Source organism: Branchiostoma belcheri, unplaced genomic scaffold (assembly GCF_001625305.1).
Source record: "Branchiostoma belcheri isolate BF01 breed outbred unplaced genomic scaffold, Haploidv18h27 scaffold4, whole genome shotgun sequence".
In the NCBI taxonomy this organism is placed as follows: Eukaryota; Metazoa; Chordata; class Leptocardii; order Amphioxiformes; family Branchiostomatidae; genus Branchiostoma; species Branchiostoma belcheri.
The window spans coordinates 3,973,495-3,996,060 of NW_017804020.1; the positions used below are offsets into that span (position 1 = coordinate 3,973,495).

At 40.8% G+C, this 22,566-nt stretch overlaps 1 protein-coding gene across 2 annotated transcripts in view; it reads right to left on the reverse strand.

Annotated features, from left to right (window-relative positions):
* Nucleotides 1-10,860: 10,860 nt before the first annotated feature.
* Nucleotides 10,861-22,566, reverse strand: part of LOC109477154 (gamma-aminobutyric acid receptor subunit beta-3-like) — a 29,366-nt gene continuing 17,660 nt past the window's right edge. The window contains exons 6-9 of one of the 2 annotated variants that reach the window (XM_019778214.1): nucleotides 21,576-21,713; nucleotides 17,109-17,261; nucleotides 14,595-14,833; nucleotides 10,861-13,733 (exon numbers count right to left, since the gene is read on the reverse strand). In XM_019778214.1, coding sequence (XP_019633773.1) covers nucleotides 12,651-13,733; nucleotides 14,595-14,833; nucleotides 17,109-17,261; nucleotides 21,576-21,713 — 1,613 coding nt within the window. In that variant the 3' untranslated portion in view covers nucleotides 10,861-12,650. Of the gene's footprint in view, nucleotides 13,737-14,594; nucleotides 14,834-17,108; nucleotides 17,262-21,575; nucleotides 21,714-22,566 lie in introns of both variants that reach the window. The other variant, XM_019778213.1, reaches the window with a different exon arrangement.

The window sequence follows — 22,566 nt, forward strand, 5'->3', positions numbered from 1 at the left end:
GAGTACCCTTAACTCTTCCTTTACGAGTTCCTCTATAAGAAGTGGGTTTTCATGGTTGATGGCCATTATCTACTCTCACTATAACGATAAGTACGATGTTATATTGAAGAATTGGCCTGACCTCTGACCCCTCCATGCCAACATATAGGACTGGACAATGACAATGACTGGACTGGACAATGATGTATTTTTTGTTATTATTACTATTTATTACTGTTATTGGTTAATTACTGTGTTTTCGTTATTATCATTGCCATTATAATTTATTTATTGTTTTCGTTATTATCATTGCCATTATAATTATTAATTGTATAATTTTTGTATGCTAATGTTATTATTTGTATGTGATTGTTGTATTGTGCTGTGTAATACAGGGCCCCGTTGAAAAGCAGTGCCATCACTGAATTGGGTTACCCTGTATAAAAATGACGGAAAATAAAAATAAATAAATAAATAAAATATATCTCCTGAAACTTGAGAATAGAAAAACTGGATTCTTGTTGCAATGCAGGGCATTGCAGTTTGAATGAGGCGCATACACGTAGTTTTGTATCTGGAGCAGCCTGCCAGATAATATTCTGTCTTCCTACGCCAGGCGGCAATTTCTAATGCTTCTTCTTCCGTGTCTGAGACGATGATGTGTGTCGTCTTGCTATCAACGCTCAGACAGGGGCGCCGATTACTTGAATTTTCTTTCTCCTCGACTGAGAACAAACTCACGGTTCCTTTCATTTTGCGTCAAAATGACAGTGTAGGTAATGTTTTGATAGAAATATTTATAGCAAATGTAAGGCAAGTGGTGGAATAAAATGACACGACCGTCTGTCGGCGCCCTTTGGTTGAGATACAAGCAGTCTTCTGTGGGTGATAATTACCAACATGACAATCAAGTTCAGGGACATTGGATGGTGATGACCTGCCTTATACAGTAAATATCAATCATAATGCACCGTAAACGCAACAAATAGTCAATATTAAGTTTGCCGCTCAACTGTAAAATGCCAAAGCAGCGACGCAGATAATAACACTTGCCACACCATCACCAAGAACTCATCTGAAAAACAATTTACCTCGCCTAGAACAAAGTAAAAGGAGTACAACTTAATGTGAGTCTGAAGCATATGCGTATCCATTACTGCTAGTCTTAAAAGGTCCCCTCTTTTTCAACTGCCTTGCGGATGTTTTATGGGACCATCCTAATGCATTCTTTCCTTACGGTTTGTAGTCTTCTGTTGGTATGCGAAGAAAGTTTTTTAATGTGTTTATGTTAAAAAAACTCTTAGTGACGACTGTCTTGAATTCATCAATAGAATCGCATCTTTGCTGATGAGCGTATACCCATTTAGTTGTGGGTCGGTTTTTATGAGAGAATACCATCAGGCTTCTCGCTGCACAGCTTGTTGGCGGGATGGCGTCGTGTTTAGTTGGTGACCTGCTGCCACAAGGCTCGTCTAATGCTGCTTGTGACATCACACAGTTTTACAGAGGTGGCTCTTTACCCGGTCCCCTGGTGCCCTCCGTGATTTCACGATACATCACAGTCCTTGGGAATGCCTCATCTTGACTTTATCTGTGTGCCGACGCTCACTGGAGGGTCGTCCACCGTCCCACCGAGGTTTGTCGGCCACGCATTAGCGAGGGAAGGTCAGCGCTGCTGGACGCCGGGTCCACTGCCTGTGTCACTCGCGAGGTGAAACCCGTGACATGTCAATGGGTAAAATTCCATATCCCGCTGACGTTTATGGTTATACGGGCTTCTACAGAAACGTGGCTCCGCCTAGGACCTTTCTCCCATGTAGCTCATATGCTCGTGCGATTCCTACCGAGGTAAAAGACCTCGGTGCTGCATGATGCCGTTATTGGTAGAGAACTTTATTGACACAACAAAAGTACAACGACTTTTATAAGGTCCTTAATTACGTGTAGGAATACATACAGATACTAAATCTCCCATGCATGTAGCTCATATGCTCTACGGTTCCCGCTTAGGTAAACCTTCATGAGGCCTCGGTGTTGCATGTTGCCGTTATTGATAGAGAACTTTATTGAGACAACAAACGTATGGCGACTTCCGTAAGGTCCATAACTACGTGTAGACATACAGACAGATACGTGGGTACAACAAAGTTGACCTACGTACAAAACAATGGATGAATTAACTTAAATAGTTGTTCTAAGGTCTTTTCTAAGATATTTCCTTATTTGTACACAGTAAGGGTTATTATCTTTTGGAATGAAAATGAATTTATGTATAGCATGAAATGGAACAAATTCCGATGAATAAGCAGAATGATACAACAGACATGCTTTTTTTTTAATTTCTCAGATCTTTTTTCAATTTTCCGGTGTTTTTTCAGCAATATCCTACATAAGGTCAGTAGCCTTGCCTGCGTCTTATTGTTGAAAGATTTACATCCATTGAAATAGGCAGAGCAATCGTGGTCATTTTTGCTGCTACAACGACTTGGGAACAAAACATTACCCTAGATTTGCCTTTTTTCTTAATGCTCATATTCAACACTTCTATCGTTGGATATTGAACATTTTACTTTAACGCATGTTATACACTAAGCTTGGTGTTTACTACCGTGACTCTTCAACTAGTTCAAGGCTGCTACAGATGTCGGAATGGCTAGTAACGATAGTAAATAGCCAGATTAGTATGTATAGGTAAAGGATATTTATTATACAACTGCCTAGTACGTACTTTTCGGAGCCCTTTTGAAGCCATCAGAACTACTTGCAACGGTTGCCGCAGCAGCTTTGCAGCATCTTCAATGTACACATCAATAGGAAATTGAACTAACTTACTTGTATATCTCGTCAAAACAGATAGAATCATCGCAAATAGCCACAGTTCGTCAGGTACATCACCATTAGTAGGCTAAACCGCCGCGGGCGATTGATAAATGATCCCTGTGAAAGAGAGATTGTTCACAAATGGATGATACCTTAGCGAATTGCAATAAAAGCTTCCAAAGAGGCCAGTTCGATACAGGAGATAACTCCACGACAAACGAGGAATATCCGGAGGCAAAGACTATTGCATACTATAGAGATTCGACTTCGACTTAAAATCTTGTAAAACGTTTATGTGATGAGCTTTCATCGGGAAGAATCACTCGAATGTAAAGATAGCCAGACGTTGATGCATTATACCTGACGCTATCTTACGCCCTATGCCCGGAGGTAGATACGCAATCTACCGACGGAGAGAGGAACTGTAGTGATCCTCCTGGATGTTCAATAACAAATTGTAAGAAACCTATCTTTACATTCCCTTTTGTTTTACGGCGTTCTTTGTGCTTTTAGTGGACTCTGCTGTTTGACGATTATGGTTGATGTTTTTAGCTAGGATAATCATCGCATACATTGTATACAATGTATCAGTAAAGTGTTACACTATGGCACTAGGCTAAGATTGAGTACCATTGCAAATGAGGATCAAGTTGTTTTAGAGCAGGGTCAATGACAGATTAGCAGAATGTAGGGTTGTATATAGAGTATATTTGCCCGATGTCTGCGTTGGCTGTTGGATACGTGTTGAGCTGATGACAATTATGAACAGATATCATTTTTTTTCTAGGACCATTATTTTCGTGTGGTGATCACAAAAACCTTTAAGCGATGGTGTAAAAGGTTAGGCTGAGAAATGTTGATAAAGGCTACATTAGATCCACAGAGGAAATACTCCGATGGACCTTAGGGCAGAGGCAAGTGACCCAGAAAATGGTCATTAAAAATCACTGACCCGAATGCAGATGGATAAACTATTCAATATTCCGTCTAGGGAAACGGAATTTGACACGTATTTAGAATTACGGTCAGATGTAACATGAAACGTATGGCTAATGATTGTAAAACATGATGTGTACATCGGTAGTGTCTCACAACATGGATGACTTACTTACATACATGTAGTTCGAGCTCCTGCTCCAACCAATCCAGAAAGTCTGCTCCACTTGGTCTTCCATGGCCCTTCGTTAGTATCATGCAGGTCAGTGTGTCACATCAGTGTGTCACATCGTAGGTTGTCTAAGTAGGTGACTCTGGGTCTCCCCCTACTTATTTTTTCCCTTGAATGAACATACATGAAGCACGAGGTAAACTATTTGTATCTCTCATAAATGTAGACTTAGGCAATACAGCCATGTGACTCGAAGGTTGAAGAATAAACATCAGCACTCCCTTTGTTAAGGGAAAAGCTGAAGAAGCCAGTTCTATTTATTTATTGTGTAAAGGCGACCCTTGGGTGTTCTTACATATACTATGTATACTTGCTGACACAATTTGCATGATCAATGGCCAGCTGACAGCGATTCAACTTAACATTATGACTTTCTTAGGCTCTCTGATTTTAGAACTGAACCTCTTTATGCATTACCCCCACTTCTTTGGATCGCCTCTTGGCTCGTAGTTTGACAGTTGCAGTGATGTATGGTTACCTAGGGAAAATATGATTCTCGTGTTGAGCCCATTAGTAAAGCCCTACAGATTATGCTTTTTTTGGATAGCTTTTCTGTTTCTGAGATGAAAGCGACTATTCTTTGTGATGGTTCTCTGCTGGATTCATCGGAAATTAAAGATGGAAGGATGCTGAATTGGGATTGTAAAAAAAAACTGTCCAAAATGATCTCGACATGCAGAACTACGGTGACGGCAGGACCATTGCGATAACGTCATGAATTTCAAACATCAATGGATCATTTTAGCAGCTTTAATGGACCCTGCCCAGAGCACGAGTGGTCGTCAGACAATTTGACCAATTCCCAGATCGACACTACCACCAAACCGCGTACGAATTTTATTGCCGTTTCTATAGCGAGAGTCGGATTTGACACCCTGCCAAGTGTTCGTCGACAATATTGCTGGATCTGAATTATCTAAAACGTGCACGAATAGCACCAGTACTGAGCTCATAATGTAATAGACTTACGATAACATCTGCTATAACAGTAGTAGTGGACTAGTTAGCATGTCATCTACGCCTTTTGATATCTTAATTATATTTACTGAAGGAAAACATATCGTTTTTGCTACGGTTCCTCTTCTTCTCCAAACGAAAAAGGTCAATGACCTGAACCAGATTGTTTGTTACCATGGTAACTTGTGTTGAGTTACATTATGTTGCAATTTTATAGCAGGAGGGATTTAGACTCCTATCTAACCATATATATGAATGTGTTTTGAGTAAGAATTAACAGAGCAGACCATATGCGAAGGTAAACATTAAGCATTTGCTTTGACGACGATAATATGTTGGGCACGGAATTAGGCAAATTTTCGACTGTACAACATGAACAGTGTCACGGAAACTGAGCAATCCACCGCTTCCGTGACGTCACGAAATCAACATGGCCTATACTACTAAGTACTCTAGGGGAGGCTTTTAAATTCTAAGTATCAATCGCATTGCGGTGCCATATCGGTAGTCAGTTTCAGCTGCTCGATAGAGTGGCTTGTAGACGGATCAACAAACCCCAGTCGGGAACAAAGCTCTTTTTAGTGACATCCTTACGATGCGCTCTTGATCATTGGGTCAAACACTACACCTTACAGAACTCTGCAGCATACAAAGAAGATCCATTTGTGACTCACTCATGTGCACTTAAACGACCCAGTTGAAGCCCTTGAAAGGTTAGGGCACTCGAGCAGTGCTTTTCATTTGGCTGGAGTTGACGATACGAACTCTGTCTTTACGTAGGGATTGCCATTGTTCCCTTCACCCGGCAGATAAATGTGCATGATAAGGGTAGTGGAAAGCACGGGTCAGCTGCCTGGTAACGCATGATAATCCCTCTAACCCTACCGTCTGAGTTGACCCGTTCCTTGCAGTGTTCCGCCACATATATTATGTCTAATACCCCAGCAGTGTGAGTCAAGCAGCGGAAGGGTTATTGTGCAACGTCGAAGAGTGTTATCATAGGGCGAATCGGTAGCTGTCGCTTCACAACCGCATTTGGTCGATAGAAAGAACCAGAGATGCATCTTCAAGGTTTTTGCTGATGCAGGATGTCTTCAGCAGCAAATTTTCGTCGTTAAAATGAAATACGATATGAGCAAGTTGATGTTCTTCTGGCTCGAATTAGCTGACCCAGAAATAGCTTGGAAGATGAATCTGAGGGAAACTTAATTGCTACCTTTATATATAGCTAGCTAATATTGCAAGAGGCGGTTCTTACTTTTACGACTCATATATGGCGCAATTTTGTGCTGTGATGACTAGTGTACTGTGCGGATCTGACAATTGGAAGTTTAGGGTCTCCACCAGCATTCTAAATATTGTGGTTTGATGGACCGAAGAGATGACTGGTTCCTCAGGGTTTATGGCACCGAAAGACAGAATGAGGGCGGCCAACAATCACCTCACAATGCGCGGTGATTTTAGTGGACCCGTTGGCGTTAATATAGATGTAATTTATAGACTATATCAGATCCTTCCACATTAGCAACCCCATTTTCACCTTGCAGACCATATCTTGCTCCTACAGTTTCCAATATATCTCGTCTTAGTATATATTTTATTGCCCAAGAATCAGTACAGTACAAATCTGGAACTCTCCAAACCATTGTTGAAACCTTTTTAAAGCAGTGTGCCATGGGTAGTTCCTAACCCTGCCATCCTGTCCAAGGCCAAGGTCGATTAATCCTAGCTAGACTTGGGTGGGGGTGGGGTCTAAAAGTGCCCGCCGCAACTTTGATGTCGGATAGCGTCCGAACGGCTTGCGCTAGGGCCACCAAACTTAGTGACTTAGAATACTGTTGGCAACGATTTCATACCAGTGCGATAAGTAAAACATGTTAAGTTACGCATGCTCTCTATTAATAATAACATGTAATTTTATGTAATTTTTCAATTACTATGCAACTATGCTAATTTCATGACGTCATGGCCCAAAATTCAAAGTGGCGGACCATATCATTCAATTACATTCCATTGTTTTTATGATTAATTATTACTAGTTAACCATCCTCTGAAAATTTAGGGGTCATACGATATATTGTTAACCAGTTTTGAGAGGGGGGTGGGGGTCGAATGAGCCCAAAAAAGGGCGTTAGGGTTAAATCGAAAGGCCATCCGGTCCGATAGAAACTTCTGTACACGTATTTAAAGATACGCTATATTATCTGCCGGGGCCCCAAAGTGTATGATTTACATCTTAAACATGTGACCAGACAAGAATAGCTGTTAATAGTCTTCATGTGCTTTTGACAGATTGCTGCTACCATTCCTTTCATGTTTCATCCCACCGACCTTACTGAGAAATCTTTTGCTCTCTGGTAAAGTCACAACCTTTCGTAGTTCATAAAGATGCCTGCTGTGCTACTTATAGACTTTAATCTTTTATCCACTGTGTGCAGTATATGGCCGGAAGATGATTGCCGGCATGCCCCATTCGACCGGGGCAGGTCAGATGTATACGCACAATGAGTCGTGGAGGGTCTCGTAATGCAACGGTAATGTACTGATGGAAAGTCAACTTGTCAGTCAACCCTTGTTCCAACAGACATGAATAAAAGACCGTTAGGATGACGGAAGCTCTGAGTGCACGATTTGTCACGAGAGGTTATCTGATAAAAGGTTTATGAAACGGCATAGATCATGAAATGGGGCCATCCATTATTTGAGTTACCTGCCATATTGAAACAGTATCGCTTTTGTTGGCGCATACTATGTGGTTAGAACATTGTGTAAGTATGTTCACCGGAGGAAAACATATTGTTTTTGCTCTGTTTCTTCTTCTTCCGTTCCAAACATTGACCTGACCTAGTCAATAACCTGAACCAGACCGTCTGTCACCATGGTAACAATTTTATAGTAGGAGGGATTTGGACTCCTGTCACCATATATGTGAATATGTTTGATTGAGAATTAACAGAGCAGACTATATGCAAAGGTAAACATTATGCATTTGCTTTGCAAAAGTTACCTTTCTAGTTCAGAACTTGAATTTAGTCTGATATCTTTACGTTCATTTTGACGAGAAAGTTATTTAGAACGTAATGTAAAACTAGTAAAAGTAACAATGAGCCATATATCTACTATATCATTGTTTTAAGTGCGTGAAGATAACACATGTAGACAGTTACCTGTGATGAGTAGTCAAATACTGTTTTCTGCTGATGTTATGTTACCAGATTCCAGAAGACTCAGTTTTCCTATGATAAAGTAGTGGATCAGATTTTCTCAATAAGAGCTTGTGTCATGTCTTGTTCATGTTTTAAACATATCTACTTACTAATACATATTTAGATATTGTTTATTTCATATTGCAAGCTATACACAATAAAGTGCATGAGAGTAACACAGTCATGTAGACAGCCATTTGTGATGAGTAGCCATATACAGTTTTTTCTGCTGATGTTATGTTACCAGATTCCAGAAGACTCATTGTTCCTATATGATGAAGTAGTGGATCGGATTTTCCACAGTCATGTCAGACGGGTTAAAGACAGCCGATGCTGTGAGAAGTGGTAATGGCACACCAGACGAGACATTTATTCGTAGGAGGGGGAAACAGCATGTTCTATCTTCTTAATTACTACTTCTCACGGCTACAGGAGTCATCCGTCTCTGTCCAGATCAACACACGCATTGCCTGTGAGAGTGTCATCTCGTGTAGTGAGAACGGATTACCCGATTGCGCTTTCGAACCTGCTCAGAGAAGACGGACAGATGCCTGTATGGCAGTTTCCTGTTAGGCCATGTTGATTTGATTATATGGATCACATCAGCACGCGCATGAATTTTCGGCCGTTTCCAAAAATAAAAAAAAGTTTTTAACCATACTGTAAATCGTACAAAACAGTTGCAAAATGAGCAAACATATACCGTAAAAATATTGGAAACGATACCAATGTCGTAGAATGCCAAAATCAAACGAAAACGACGACAATGTCAAGAAATGAGATTGAAGAGTAGATTATTCGCCATATATTTATTTGCACGCTCGCATCAGTTTTGGGGTTCCCAGGGATGTCATCCATATAATCAAATCAACATGGCCTTATGAATAGGATACAACATTCCTCAGAGAAATGTATAACTTTCTATGATTTTGTGTCATAGCTGCGAAATTGCAAACTGCAACACAACCCGGGGATTGCCTGGGAAATCCAAGGGACTCCACTCACCTCATATACCTTACTTTGCTCGTCCATCAGGTATCAACAGTGACAGAATTAGTCTGCACCTTAGTCTAAAGCCATTGGCAACAACTACAGTTACGGACAACATATCTGTCATTTTCAATTGCTGCCTTCGGGTATTACAGTGGTCCTTTTTCTCCAACGGATTGAAGTGATGAAAAACTATGTGGATGTGGAGAGCGCTTCTGGGAGAGAAACAGCAACGCGGTGTGACAGTTGTGGAGGACGGTGCTGCGATGTCAGACACACCGTGACCTTTTGGGTCCGCGGGGGTTAGTAAATTGGTGCCATTAATCGAAAGTCCTTTGGCTGTATTCCAGGAAGATATGTCAAAAGATAGTGTCGGTATGTTGTGGAAGGGACCATCTTTCAAAGACACGTTCGTTCAGCCTCTGCACTACATAAAGTCGGTCCATGTTGTGTAAATTTCTGCAAATTTTGAATGAAGAGAGATATAGCATTGGACATTGATTAACTGCAATCAAAGGAAGCTTAAGTTTCCTGTACAAATAACATATCTATTATGTTATTTTCTTGACTACAGACGTCCCTCGTGTCTTAACCACGTTATTAGATGTGTGTTACCGTGACACTTAACTGACAACAGGACGCCTTACCTACATTTTAGTCGGTCGTTTTCAGGCCTAATGGTACGTTCCCTGGAGGCAGAAAATAGAGTGCTTGTAGACGTAGCTAAGTGAAGGATATGGATTTTTTTTAAAACAGTCATATACCATAAGACCCTATAGTAAGGAATTTCCATTAAGTGACTCTCGCCTAATCATCCTGAGCATTGTTCCATCGACCTAGTGAGGAAAAGAAAAGTAATGGGCTTGCAGAAGTTTCAGTTGATCTAGCTAAGGTGGTATTTCAAATCTTTCTCTTCTTTTTTTTTTACTAATGACATAATGTGCGTGTCTGTGGTAAGATCTGTATACTTGCTCAGCTTCACACAGGCAATGCCCAGTTGGTACAATTATAACGTTATGTAATCGGTCGACACGTCATTGTGTCTTGCGGGACGAAGTGCTGACAGAAACAGACATACTGCCGTGTAGTGCTACGGTGGTATGCATATGTCGGGTTCTGTCTGTCAGATCGAGCTGATGAACAGTCATTGCCGTCATCCAAAGGCTACTGATCTGTCATCCACTTACTAACTTCATTTTAGTTGAGTATAAGCACGAGCGAAGCTTGAAAGCTTTTCCCAGCGCCGGCAGTTCACTATTGCCGCATCTATATTAGATATATCTTACCACCCAGACTAGGTATGGCCCGTTATCAACGTGACTCTGGACCTGCCTCATTTGTTGATTCCCAGAGCATAGGTTGTAATGCCGTAACTTCAATATATACAGGGCCCTGTCTATCTCATTATATGCAACCTAACCTTTTCACCATATAGAAAGGTTTTTAATCTCTTTGTGGTAAATTAATGTGATAACAGGGGTGTTATCCCATTAATTGTTATGCTGAATGTGCAAACCATATATATATATATATATATATATATATATATATATATATATATATATATATATATATATATATACGGGCCCCGCAGGACAAGGGTTTTAATAACCGTACAGAAAGGTTATATTACATAGAGTATATATACGTCAACGTTTCTTTGCCTCACTAGATGCAATCATACAGTCGGTGATGTAGCGGTCACACGTACGTGTAGGCCAAACGAAAGTCGACGTGAAATGTATAAGGCAATTTTGATAGGCTTTGTGTCCAATTTCACCCCGCGGCAATCATACAACTTGAAACCCGCTACGTCCCTGATGAAGGCACCCGCCTCCACTGTGCGCCGCTCATATTGGCACTGCCTAACCTGTTCTGGATGTCATCTGTCTTCAACTTAACGTCCGGAAGAAATAAGTCTTATCTCGGAGGAAATGACACCACAGCACAACTTGTGAGTAATCTGGTGTAATGGTACTGTACAGGCACATAAGGACAAGGACTCTTCCATGGGTTCGTACATAATATATACAGTCTGATATGTAGATTGTATATTGTTGACAGTCTTTTTTTCACTCTCCATACGTACTACGGGATGATTCGTCTATAGACACGAATGGTATCTAAGGCTACTTTTATGGCAATTACTAGTAACATTCTCTCTATTTATATTTATAAGGTACGTGCTACGAATCAACGCCACATCATTGGTATTAAAGTTCAGTTTGTTGACGTCATTTAAGGTAAATACAATATATTATGTTCAAAAGAGACAAAGCGTTTTTGGAATGTTGTTTTAAGCTATATGTCCGAAAAAAAGTTACTAAAGGACCGATTGTTCAGAATAACGTTAAACCGATTGTTGTTACATACGTAGTTCAACTTCTGCAGATATAATGTGTTCATCGTGATTTTAGGATACAATAATCGCCGTTCCCTTTCTTTGTTCCATTCGTTCACATGACAATGAACAACCATGACGGTCTGCTATATGTGACCATAAACTTTAAGACATAACCACACTTGGCCCTACATTGTACGAAACATTATTTATTAACATTCCAAAGTCTATCAAAAGGTTTCCTTAAACTGGAGTCATACTTATCTCCTTAAGGCTGGTGATGCCCTCAAAAGTTCTATCAACATCCCGTTACGGACATGTTTACTACAATGGGGTTATAGTCGTCGATACCTAATAAATCTACATATAACATTTCTGGCACTTCTAGAGTACACACCTCCTCTTATTGTGTGACCCTCAACAGTATATACGTGTGGCCCTCAACGGTATATACGTGTGGCCCTCAACGGTATATACGTATGGCCCTCAACAGTATATACGAGTGTCCCTCGACCGTATATAGGTGTGGCCCTCAACCGTATACACGTGTGGCCCTCAACAGTATATACGTGTGGACCTCAACAGTATACGAGTGTGGCCCTCAACAGTATACACGTGTGGTCCTCAAAAGTATACATGTGTCAACAGTATATACGTAGGCCATTAGGGTTATCAGTATTTACAAGGTTATGTATATATATACATATCTCGTTCTCGTTAAATGGTATTGTGTTCCAAGGTCGTTATATTCATAAGAAATGAAGAGAGATAATAAAAAATATTCAAGAAGGTTGCACTACCATACGCGGAAAGACTATGTAGGTTATTTTCTCCATTTGCTCTTTGTTTTACATTCAGGGGCTCAAATTTAGTGCTTTTCGTTAGCACTTGTCAAGTACTTTGGCAGTATAAAGTAATTACAAATCAAAATGACCCTGACATAGTTATCTCGTCCATCGTTAGCGTGACAGGTGAAAAAAAGACGGACGAGTCAAACTTAAGTTTGTCGTTTTAAATCTTCAAGGCTTCTGCTCATTACAGGTATAATTGAATAAGTGACGAGCTGATGGTCAGATATATCTGCATGAATAAATATTTTACAAAGAATCTAAACGGGCACGTATAATGCATGGTCTTGTGAAATGAGATAATAAAGGTCTAATACACTCAAAAGAATTTTTCGGACCAGCTATGTGTGCGCATACGAAACCCAATACATTATACAGAAAAGGAAAAACACGCCAGGAAAGACTACTCTAGAATATTTATCTATGGTATTGACATCTTTAACCTGAAGTTTGATATTGGAAGTTTTTACTCTTTGGACGACTTCAGCGATGGTGAGCCTTTTCCTTTCTTGCCTTCCCTCCTCTTGTATTTTCATGACCTTTTGGCCCAGGGAGGCGAATGAGACCGGGCGCTTCCTGACGGTAGCATCGCCCTGTTCTCTCGGTCGCCCCCGTCCGCTCCCCATCGCCGCTCTGTCGTTTGCCTCCTTCTGTAGTTTTGCTGCATTGAGGACCGCCATGCCCATACCGGACAGCTTCCGCGCGCGCGGGTCGGTACTGAGAGACAGGCGGGACTCGGTCTTTCTGAGTGCGGACGTGGGCGCTTCGGTATTGGACAGGGCGCGGCGACGCTCTGTCGCGACGCGGAGGTGTGACTCGGGCTGCCTGATCACTGGAGGAGGATCGTCGTTTGGTTTCAACAGGGTATCATCATCGACATTGGACACATTTTCCGTTGATAGCTCTCCTTGCGGCACTAATTCCATCCCTTTCTCCTCCATGTCCCTGGCGTACTCTATGATCATTCTGGCTATGCTGCCCCTCGGACTGGCCGTGGACGCGATCGATGACTTTCTGGTTGGCCATGTGCTCCCGTCAGAGTTCCGCCCCAAACGGGAACTCGCGTCGCTCCGGCGCCGTCTCTCCAGACTCTGGTTAGTGACGTCCAACGTCGGGATGTTCAGGCAAACCTGATCATCGTGGACTACGGAGTACTCTCCCACAGGGGTGTCATGTGGCCTCTGCGCGTTTGTGGGCCCAGTGTGGAACACGTTCAGGGGAACATTTTCCTGTGTTCGCGTCGCTTTAGACCAAGGGTTCTTCTTACCTTGCCTTTCTGAATCTTGCTTTTGGTTGTCTTTGCCGATATTTTTTGACATGACTGTCACAGACAAACCTTGACCTGGTTGCTCGTCACTTTTGTCGGGTCCATTATCGAATCCTTTTCTCTTAAGTGCTGCCAGTAGACCACCTAGTCTTCCCGGCTGCTGAAAATAAGGGAAATCCAAAAAATTACGCAAGGTGCGTCAAGTGATTGAGTTATTGTCAGAGTGAAACCTAACACTCTAACTTGTTATCGAAGAGAAATATAAATGCAAACACGTGAAGACATGAAGGTAAAATGTGCCATTTGCTCTCATTCTCATATCCGTAGAAAGTGAACGTCAGTTACTATTCGTACCCTTAATGGTATCCTCAGAACAATAAGGTCCATTTTGATTTATGAGGTTTTAGAAATGACTTTTGCCACGTTTGAAAACTCTTTTAATACCGTGACCTGCAGACGGCCTTATCTTACCGGCGGACTGTTAAATCATGAGCAGCGTCGGCGCCAGCACACTGAGCTTGTCGATGCTACTTATATCGAAAATACATACTGCAAGTAGCAAACGTTCTTAAGACAGGCGATCCATATGGATGTTATACTTCTTGACTTCAGTTTTGCGCGTGATATCGCTCAAGTTTAAAACGTGAATCGGTACGAAAATGTTGAACTTTATTCCTACACAAAGATTAAACAGAGATCAAATTTTCAGCAACCACTGTCGCCTTCATCAGGATGATTAATGACCAATCACTTCAAAACGTAATCTCGCGAGAGTTAAGGTTACAGACACGTGATCTTATATTTACACGAGACTTTACGGATATGTGACGTAAGCAATTGTCGGAATAAAGTTTGACATTTTACTATGATTACTGCCAACACAGATGAACTTTCCTGATACTCTTGCAAATATGATGGCGATAAAGACTACCCGATTTGGTAAAGCAGCGCACCATGAGTGCGTATCATCATCGTCTCAAAAGTCGTGCAAGATTAAAATGTCAGTTTGCTTTATCACCTGTTCCTCGTGCTTATGCACATCTTCCGCTCCAGACTTCTTGGCTTTTAAAGCCTTCTGTTCCCTGCGCTGCTGCACGCTGGAGTGGTAGTTGACAGCGGCGTACTCCAGAAGAGCCGCGAAGACAAAGAGGAAACACATGACGCAGTAGACGTCGATGGCCTTGATGTAGGAGATTTTGGGGAGTGAGTCCCGAGCACTTGTTATGAAGGTAGTCATGGTCAGAACAGTGGTGATGCCTGTGGGAATCAAAATGTGGGCTGTCAAGATTCACCTAACATACGTAATAGAAAAAAATATATATTCCTAAGGCAACTAGTCAAGCCATCCATCGAAAAACATACCTGTTATTTCTACAATAACTGAACAGCGAGAAGTGAAATTTATATAACGATACTTAGTTTCTTTTGCATCTGTTAACTTCATCCGTTTATCTTGTTTTGTGGTGACCTATACTTAGCCAAGTGTGGCGAAAATGTGCAATAAAGGTCTTTATTGGATATAATAGAGAGACGTCGACCCCTATATGCTCAAGATTAGATAGGTGATGATTAATAGGCAAAACAAAAAGAACTAATTTACTATACAAAGGTACTGCCTTATGTCTGGTTCATAAATAGTTATTTGTCATATTAATCTATAAAATATAATTCACAGATAAACAATGCTTCTGACAGTACAACAGGTGGCTGAGGAGGCAATCGGAGAAAACCATTTAAGGTTTGGAAGTCATGAATGAGCCGTCTAAGCTGTCTAAAAGAAACTCAATCTGTCTTGTCAATAGACTTTAATTTCTCACCAAGATGGTATCGTCGAATTTGGTTTCAGCTTCTTCAAAGTTCCTTCAATCTACCAACACTTTACTCTTCCATCTGTTGATATCGGCAATGTATAATCGCCCTTTCTATCATGAAACTATGCATGTTAAAGTACCGGCCAGGGAATCTTACGATAACATCTCAGACTCCCCAGTTCCCATACCCATTTGTTCCAGGATTTCATCCAGCCCCCCATTGGCCCTTCGTCCAAGAATCCATCAATCTACCATTATCGTTCCTCCAAATTTGCCTGACTTGTGTAACGTCCCTGAACAGTCCAGATTCGCTAAGAGATAAGAATCTAAGATAATTGCACTGGACCGAAGATGCTGCATCGTATATTCTGTTTGTAAATTTGGCATTTGATACCGTTTCTCGTGTTGGACAGTGCTGTCTTTAATTCTTTACGGCCAATTGAATAAGATTAATCATTCGATAGCAAGTGAGCATTTAGGAGAAAAAGAACACTGTCATCACAGAGGTCTATCTATGCCTTGGCGGAGCTCTATACCAGCTAAAGATAAAGTTTATGTTTTATTTCATTATTTATGTTTGCAGACTTAAATGACTGGCAAATCTTATCAAACCGATCACGAAAGAGGTATTGGCTTAAACAAATGTTTTTGCTTAAACAATGAACCCCTATTTTTACTAATGGATGGACAACCATATCTTTAGGCACAAAGCTACATTTTTCTGCACAGCACAGACAACATAATTATACGTGAAATTGCATGATGCCCAGTTTTGTTTTAGCCACTAGATTAGGTATCGTTGCAATCAGCCTGGCATGGACAAATGATGCCGCCTACTTATCTAAGCCTGAAAATAACGAGGACGTCCATTTGACTTAAAGCTGCCTTAGCGTGAGAAATGCATTCGATGTGCATTGTAAACCCGTGCGGTGAAGTAGCAGGAAATTCGAAATCAATGTGTTAGGGTCAGGCTCTTAAAGAAATAGGCGCCCCAAGGACGTTTCGGAACATTCGTAATCCGGGTAAATGTTATGACCTAAATGTCAATCAATGTTGATGTCGCCAATCGATGATGTATGCTACAAGTATTTTCTGTACCTACAAAACGTGTTTTATCGAATTTCAAATAAAAAGAACCAATAAAACCTGAAAGGTGAATATTTGCCAAGGAGACATCAGTCATGATCGGTGAACTCTAAGCCATCAGGTCGCTTTGGAAAGGCCCATAATTCATCAATGTTGGAACATGCAATGGCTTCGTACTCTTTCACTAATTGCCAGGCTCCTACCACTTTTGAGGTTACGGCCTAATAACCTACGGGAAATGGAGCCTTCTGATTGGTCAACGGTTTCTTTCAATATGATAATTTAACTTATCCACCTGACTTTCTAAAGCATCTGACAGCTGTATGTTGGATGAGCATCTCCTTATGGTACAATGAATACTCCAAAATATGCATTCGAATTCTGTAAAAGTTCCCAAAATTTCTTTCAACTGCGATTTCAATTGAAGACGAAGTAGCACTCGACGCGTTATACACTGCCGCAAATGTATTCGTTAAAAATAGAATACATTTTTTTTCAGTCATGACCACTTCTGTAGGCAATAAGAAGACTTCAAGATAACATAAAGTTGTACATCTTTCACCTTTATTTATGTGAACTTTTTTTCACATAAAGAGGTAGCTCCAAACGGCTTGTGCAGATACATTAAGACTTACCGAGAGCGACTCTAGCAGGCACGGCCTCGTGGTTTATCCAGAAGGAGACCCAAGATAAGACCACCAACAGCGTGGCCGGCAGGTATGTTTGCAGAATGAAGTACATGATGTTCCGGTAAAGCTTAAAACGAATGGTCAGTCGGGGATATTCTCCTAGGAAAAGAATGGAGAAGAATTGGTGAGATGTGTTGATGAATGGGTATGGCCCGTAGGGCCGCAAACCCAACAGGAAACTTGAATCCATGCAAGCATTACAGTAGACGTGGCAATGTGATGGAGTGCACTGGAGGGTCGTGCATTACTTTGAATGCACAATACGCTTATTACAATGATGTGCATCAACCTTTGAGCACAACGAGCAAACTGATCTTGGGAGAATCAAAGTCTTGGAAATGTAATACTATGTTCTGTAAGAAACATCTGCTGGTATCTATGCCTCTATTTTTGCCTCCATTCACATGCTATACAATGCTTCATGTCAGCTATTCTATATACATAGAGAAACACACAAATGTATATTGAGGCTTTATACTCTTTTGAGATCAAACTGAATCCGAATTCAGTTTAAGAGCGGTTCTTTTTTCTAGTATTAACCATTCTTTCCATCATTTAAGTCCCTTTATTCATCTTTGCTGACTTCGTTTTCAAAAGCCAGTACATATATCACGCCACTGGCTGAACGTCTGAATTGCTCTGGATACGAGAAGTTTATTTGAGATTTACTGCTTAAAGAAGGGCAGGGTTTAAAGTCGGATGAAGTGTGTAATTGAAGAGATTTTGGGAGATCAGTTTCCAATATGACCTGATTGGATGTTTCTTGGATTGTAGTCTTCCATGATTCTTTGATATGGCTATTTTCTGCCAGGAGGTTACAGATTGCAGTACGTGGTTGCCTTAGCGTTCAGCATCTAGGAGGTTGACCACGAATCTTGTGTATGAAGGTTGGGTGGAGTAATGTGCATTAGTAATAACTCGTCTGTACTGTAGCACAGATAGAGGCTCATTGTCGTCGGAATAAATCAATGACCTTCATCCATGGAAATGCGAACATCTATTGAGTCTCAACCGGATACCAATTAAATGTTGAAAGACAACGGAGGTCATGCTTTTACAGCTCTTCCCCGATATGAATTTCTGCAGTTGATGATTAAGTTTATCGAAGAAAAATACATTGTATATTGTTTTTTTGCTACGTTTCCTCCTCCTCTTCTTCTTCTCCAAACGGTGACCTCAATGACCTGAACCATGTCTGTTACCATGGTAACTAGTGTTGGGTTACATCATGTTGCAATTTTATGGTAGGAGGGATTAAGACTCCTGTCTGACCATATATATGAATGTGTTTAAGTAAGCTTTAACAGTGCAGACCATATTATGTGAAGGTAAACAGCTAATGTTACCTTTCTAGTTCAAAACACTTTTTATTTTAGGCTTTTATCTATAAACAACCCATCACGGCGAAACGAAAAACACTGCTTCGATGTGTGGAGGTCGTAAGGCAAGGTCGATATATACTAGATTGTTATCAGACAGTGGCTTTAGCCTTATCTGACTTTTTATCGTCACCATTCCTCCTGATTTAAGGACCGCTGTGGCTAGAAGTGGATGTTTTATTGTCTGCGGGAAAGATCTGAAGCGATGGTTGTAGGTGACGTCAGCAACCTATGGCCGTGGTAGCGGTTGTAACAATAATAGATCTACTGTTCAATCTCTAGTCTAATGCACTCATACATATTACCCTTTTATATACTGTCGTTCTCAAGGTTAGTGATCACATGGCGTACGACCGCTGCACTAGCCGAGCTTGACTATCACGCTTGTATTTGTGCTTGACTAGTGGTCCGTGTTAGCCATATCCATATCATATTCATATCAATATGATATTAGCATTAAATTCCGTGCTGTACACTTCCTTGACCTCCACAAAATCTGAGCCTACTTCTCGTACAGTAATATCTTTAATGACGTCACCTCAATGTACGTGTGCTAAATGTGATCATTATTATAAAGAAAAGTCAAACCCTTTAGACATATTTTTAGGCATAGTTATATCTTTAGACAATTACATTATGTTATTATGTAGATTTAGAAATTATTTTGTACCCTGTTTCAATGTTCTGTAATCTTTGTTTTTTTGTTATTAGCCCTCGGGCAGGTATCTGCAATAAACTTATCATTATTGGCAACATCTTTTACAGACATGTCGGTCAATCAATTCACTAATGCATTGAATTGATCCAATTTCTTAAGGGATTTGCACGTCACACGTTATTACACTACCCAGGTAGAGCTTTTTCAATCAACGTGTAATGTCGATTGTACATTTCCTTACTGTTCGGTTGGACTGTCAAATTTACATTGGGAAGTCTTATCGCAAATATACAGCATTCTCATCCCGGATGTGCATAGTAGAAAAGGGATTAAGAAAGCCAGACTAATAGAGGCGATAAAATGTTTGGAGCTGCTATCCTTGTCTCTTCCTGCTGTGAACCTTATGGTGTTTTTTTTTTCATTGTATTGATGTCGGATAAGTGTCTTAGCAACATACTTGCTCATAATTGAATATTAGATATAGAAATTCAATCGAGCAGGGGCAATGTATGCGTGTGTGTTTGTGTGTGTGAAATGACTATTACCTTCGCTAAGAAGGTTATGCTTTCAGTAGCGTGTGTGTGTGAGAACATAATTTATTCAAGTCATAACCTCATTTGCATAGATTTATGAGAAAAATGTATAATTTCGTCAGTCGGAATGGTTAACATCATTTGGCGAAGGTAAGAGATCGTAGAACTCCTGATTATATACACATATATCCATGATGGTATATGAACGAGTACACGTAGCTCAGGGTATCATTATGATATGTAGCAACATGCGTGGAGTGTCAAAACATCACGAATTAAGATGAGCAAAGATACCCCGAACGTGACAAAATCAGCAATCAGTCGTCTCGTTGCAGCTTTCTCTGTGCATGATATGCTGCATATTGTGTTTGATGCTCCCTTGAACCGATGAATACCAATTGCCTGCTTCTGCTTCGGAACGTCAAGCTAGTTAAGCTAACTTTGCCCCATCGGTTTTATTTCTCGAGGTTTATGTGGCGTTTCCGCATTGCGGTCATGTATCTCATATGTGAGGTTCCATATTTGTTGAACATGACGCTTCTATGATTATATTACAACGATTCAAAACATTTTAAGAAAGACAGAGGCTTCCTGGTAATAGTGATATTTACGAGAAGAAGACGCTTCGCATAAGAATGATTTGGCTCGGTCCCGTTGCCCCACTGGTATTCATGAGGGTGAAAAAGACTGCCTGTTCAGGCGTGTTATGAGCTAACTTGATTGTATAAGGGGATAGCTTTGACGCCAGTCAGCCGTAATGTTCAAAATACGTCACTACGTAGAGGTGAACCATAGTGTATACTAGTAATTTGACAATGTTATTATGCCGTCTGCCGCTATCGAAAGCTGCGAAGAGAAGCCTACCGTTGGCTCAAGACCGACAAGGTGCATGTGGATAAAACGAATGAGCCATCCGGTAACTGGCATATACTAGATTTACGCTCAATGATTCTCAGATTTAGATATCGGTTTAACTTGACGATGCAATGTCATCACATTTTATTGAGTCAGAAATGTCATTGTAACATTGGTTGAAGGTTATCATGCTGCCGGGTAGCTATCACGAGATAGCTTAATTTTATGGTTAGATACATCCGTTGGACATTGAAAATACATCATTATTTTGTAAGATATAGCGGGAGGAGAGATTCTACCATGGCAATCCAACAAGAGTAACGGAAGTATATCTTTTTTTTTATATTCCAACATGCAATCACAAGACGTGGTGACGGCACACTCAAGTTTTTTCAACTTATATTAATGCCGCCACCATCACAAGGGACAATACAGAAGACAATACAGTACCCATTTTCACCTGATGAGCAAAGTGAGGAAAGTCGTGTTAAGTGCTTTTCCCAAGGGCACAAGATTGGTGGAATGTCAGGACTCGAACCCAGGACCTCTTGTTATATCTTTTTGCACAGGCTTTATTTTCAATTTTCTCGAACGGCTGAAAAATGTGCTGTTGCGTTCCCTCACTAGTTTAACAAAGCTCTCTCTCTGTGTATGTAATTTCGTGTGTGTGTGTTCTCGCACGTTTGTAACACCGACCTAATCGCACGAGGGATTAAAGAGGCCATGTACATCAGGGCATTACAACCATCCCTCGATAGAGACGGGGGGCGCCACAGACTTTCTGCAACCTATGAACCACTGCTCACGGAGTCACGTGTGTTATCTGCGTGAAGTCCCGGAAGTGGTGGATTGTCATTCCTTGACACAGACTGGAGTTTTACAGTTGAAAAGTTGAGTGAGTCCAATTTCTTGTGTTGGATGTTGTAGTTCAAACCTGTTTCATATATGCCTTCTACAAACACAGATGAACTTTCAAGGTAACACCAACCTGTCTCGTACTTCTGTACTTCGTCAGAAACTTCGTGCTCTCCCACCCAGAACTGCGCGAGCTCAATCCGCTCCAGACCATGGATCGACTCGTTGCCGTCCTTCCACTTAAAACGGATGTCCTCAGTCGTGTATCCATCTGAAATATTTGAAAAGAATGCCTATAATTAATCTTACATTATAACTTACGAAACTGAACTGGGGCACAGGAAGAATGCCTTTCATCTTACATCATTATTTACGAAACCGGATTGGGACACAAAAAGAAGCTTAAGTAGAGGATCAAGTGTGCCGGAAAGCCGGTACACATCACCGTGGACTTTTAGACTTAATCTTACATTATAAATCACGAAACTGGATTGGGACTCCAGAAGGAACTTAAGTAGAGGATCAAGTGTGCCGAAAAGCACAGTGGACTTTTAGGCTTTTCATAATGTTTCTATCGACAGAGATGAACGATCATGCTAAAGTCGTGAATAGAATAAATTAATTGTAAATGAATTTTGCGTTTATGAAAAAAAATATATCAATGCGACATTCTTATCTGTCGTGTATTTGTTCCGTATTTCTGCTTTGGTGTAGATTATGACTGGCGTCAAAATGAAACAACGCTCGCTCGCCCTTCTCGTATCTGTGTACTTTATCAACCCAAGGGAGTCTATAGACGAATTATTCGTCCAACAGCGCAGATCTCCGATTCCTTTATGATGTCACACAAAAGGAGCAAATTGCAGTATCAGTCATATCAACTGAACTTCATACAAACTGCACACGTCTCTTTGCTGTATCTGTTAGGCAATGTTAATTTGATTACATAGATGACATCCTCTGGGAACTCCAAAACTGATGCGGGCGTGCGAATAAAAAAGTTTGTAAAAAGGTGCTTTCATTGTGAAATCTACGTGGTCATGAAGGTTAAGCAAATTACATAAAGTATAGTATGGCGAATAATCTACTTATCTTTAAATTCATTTTGGCATTCTACGACATTG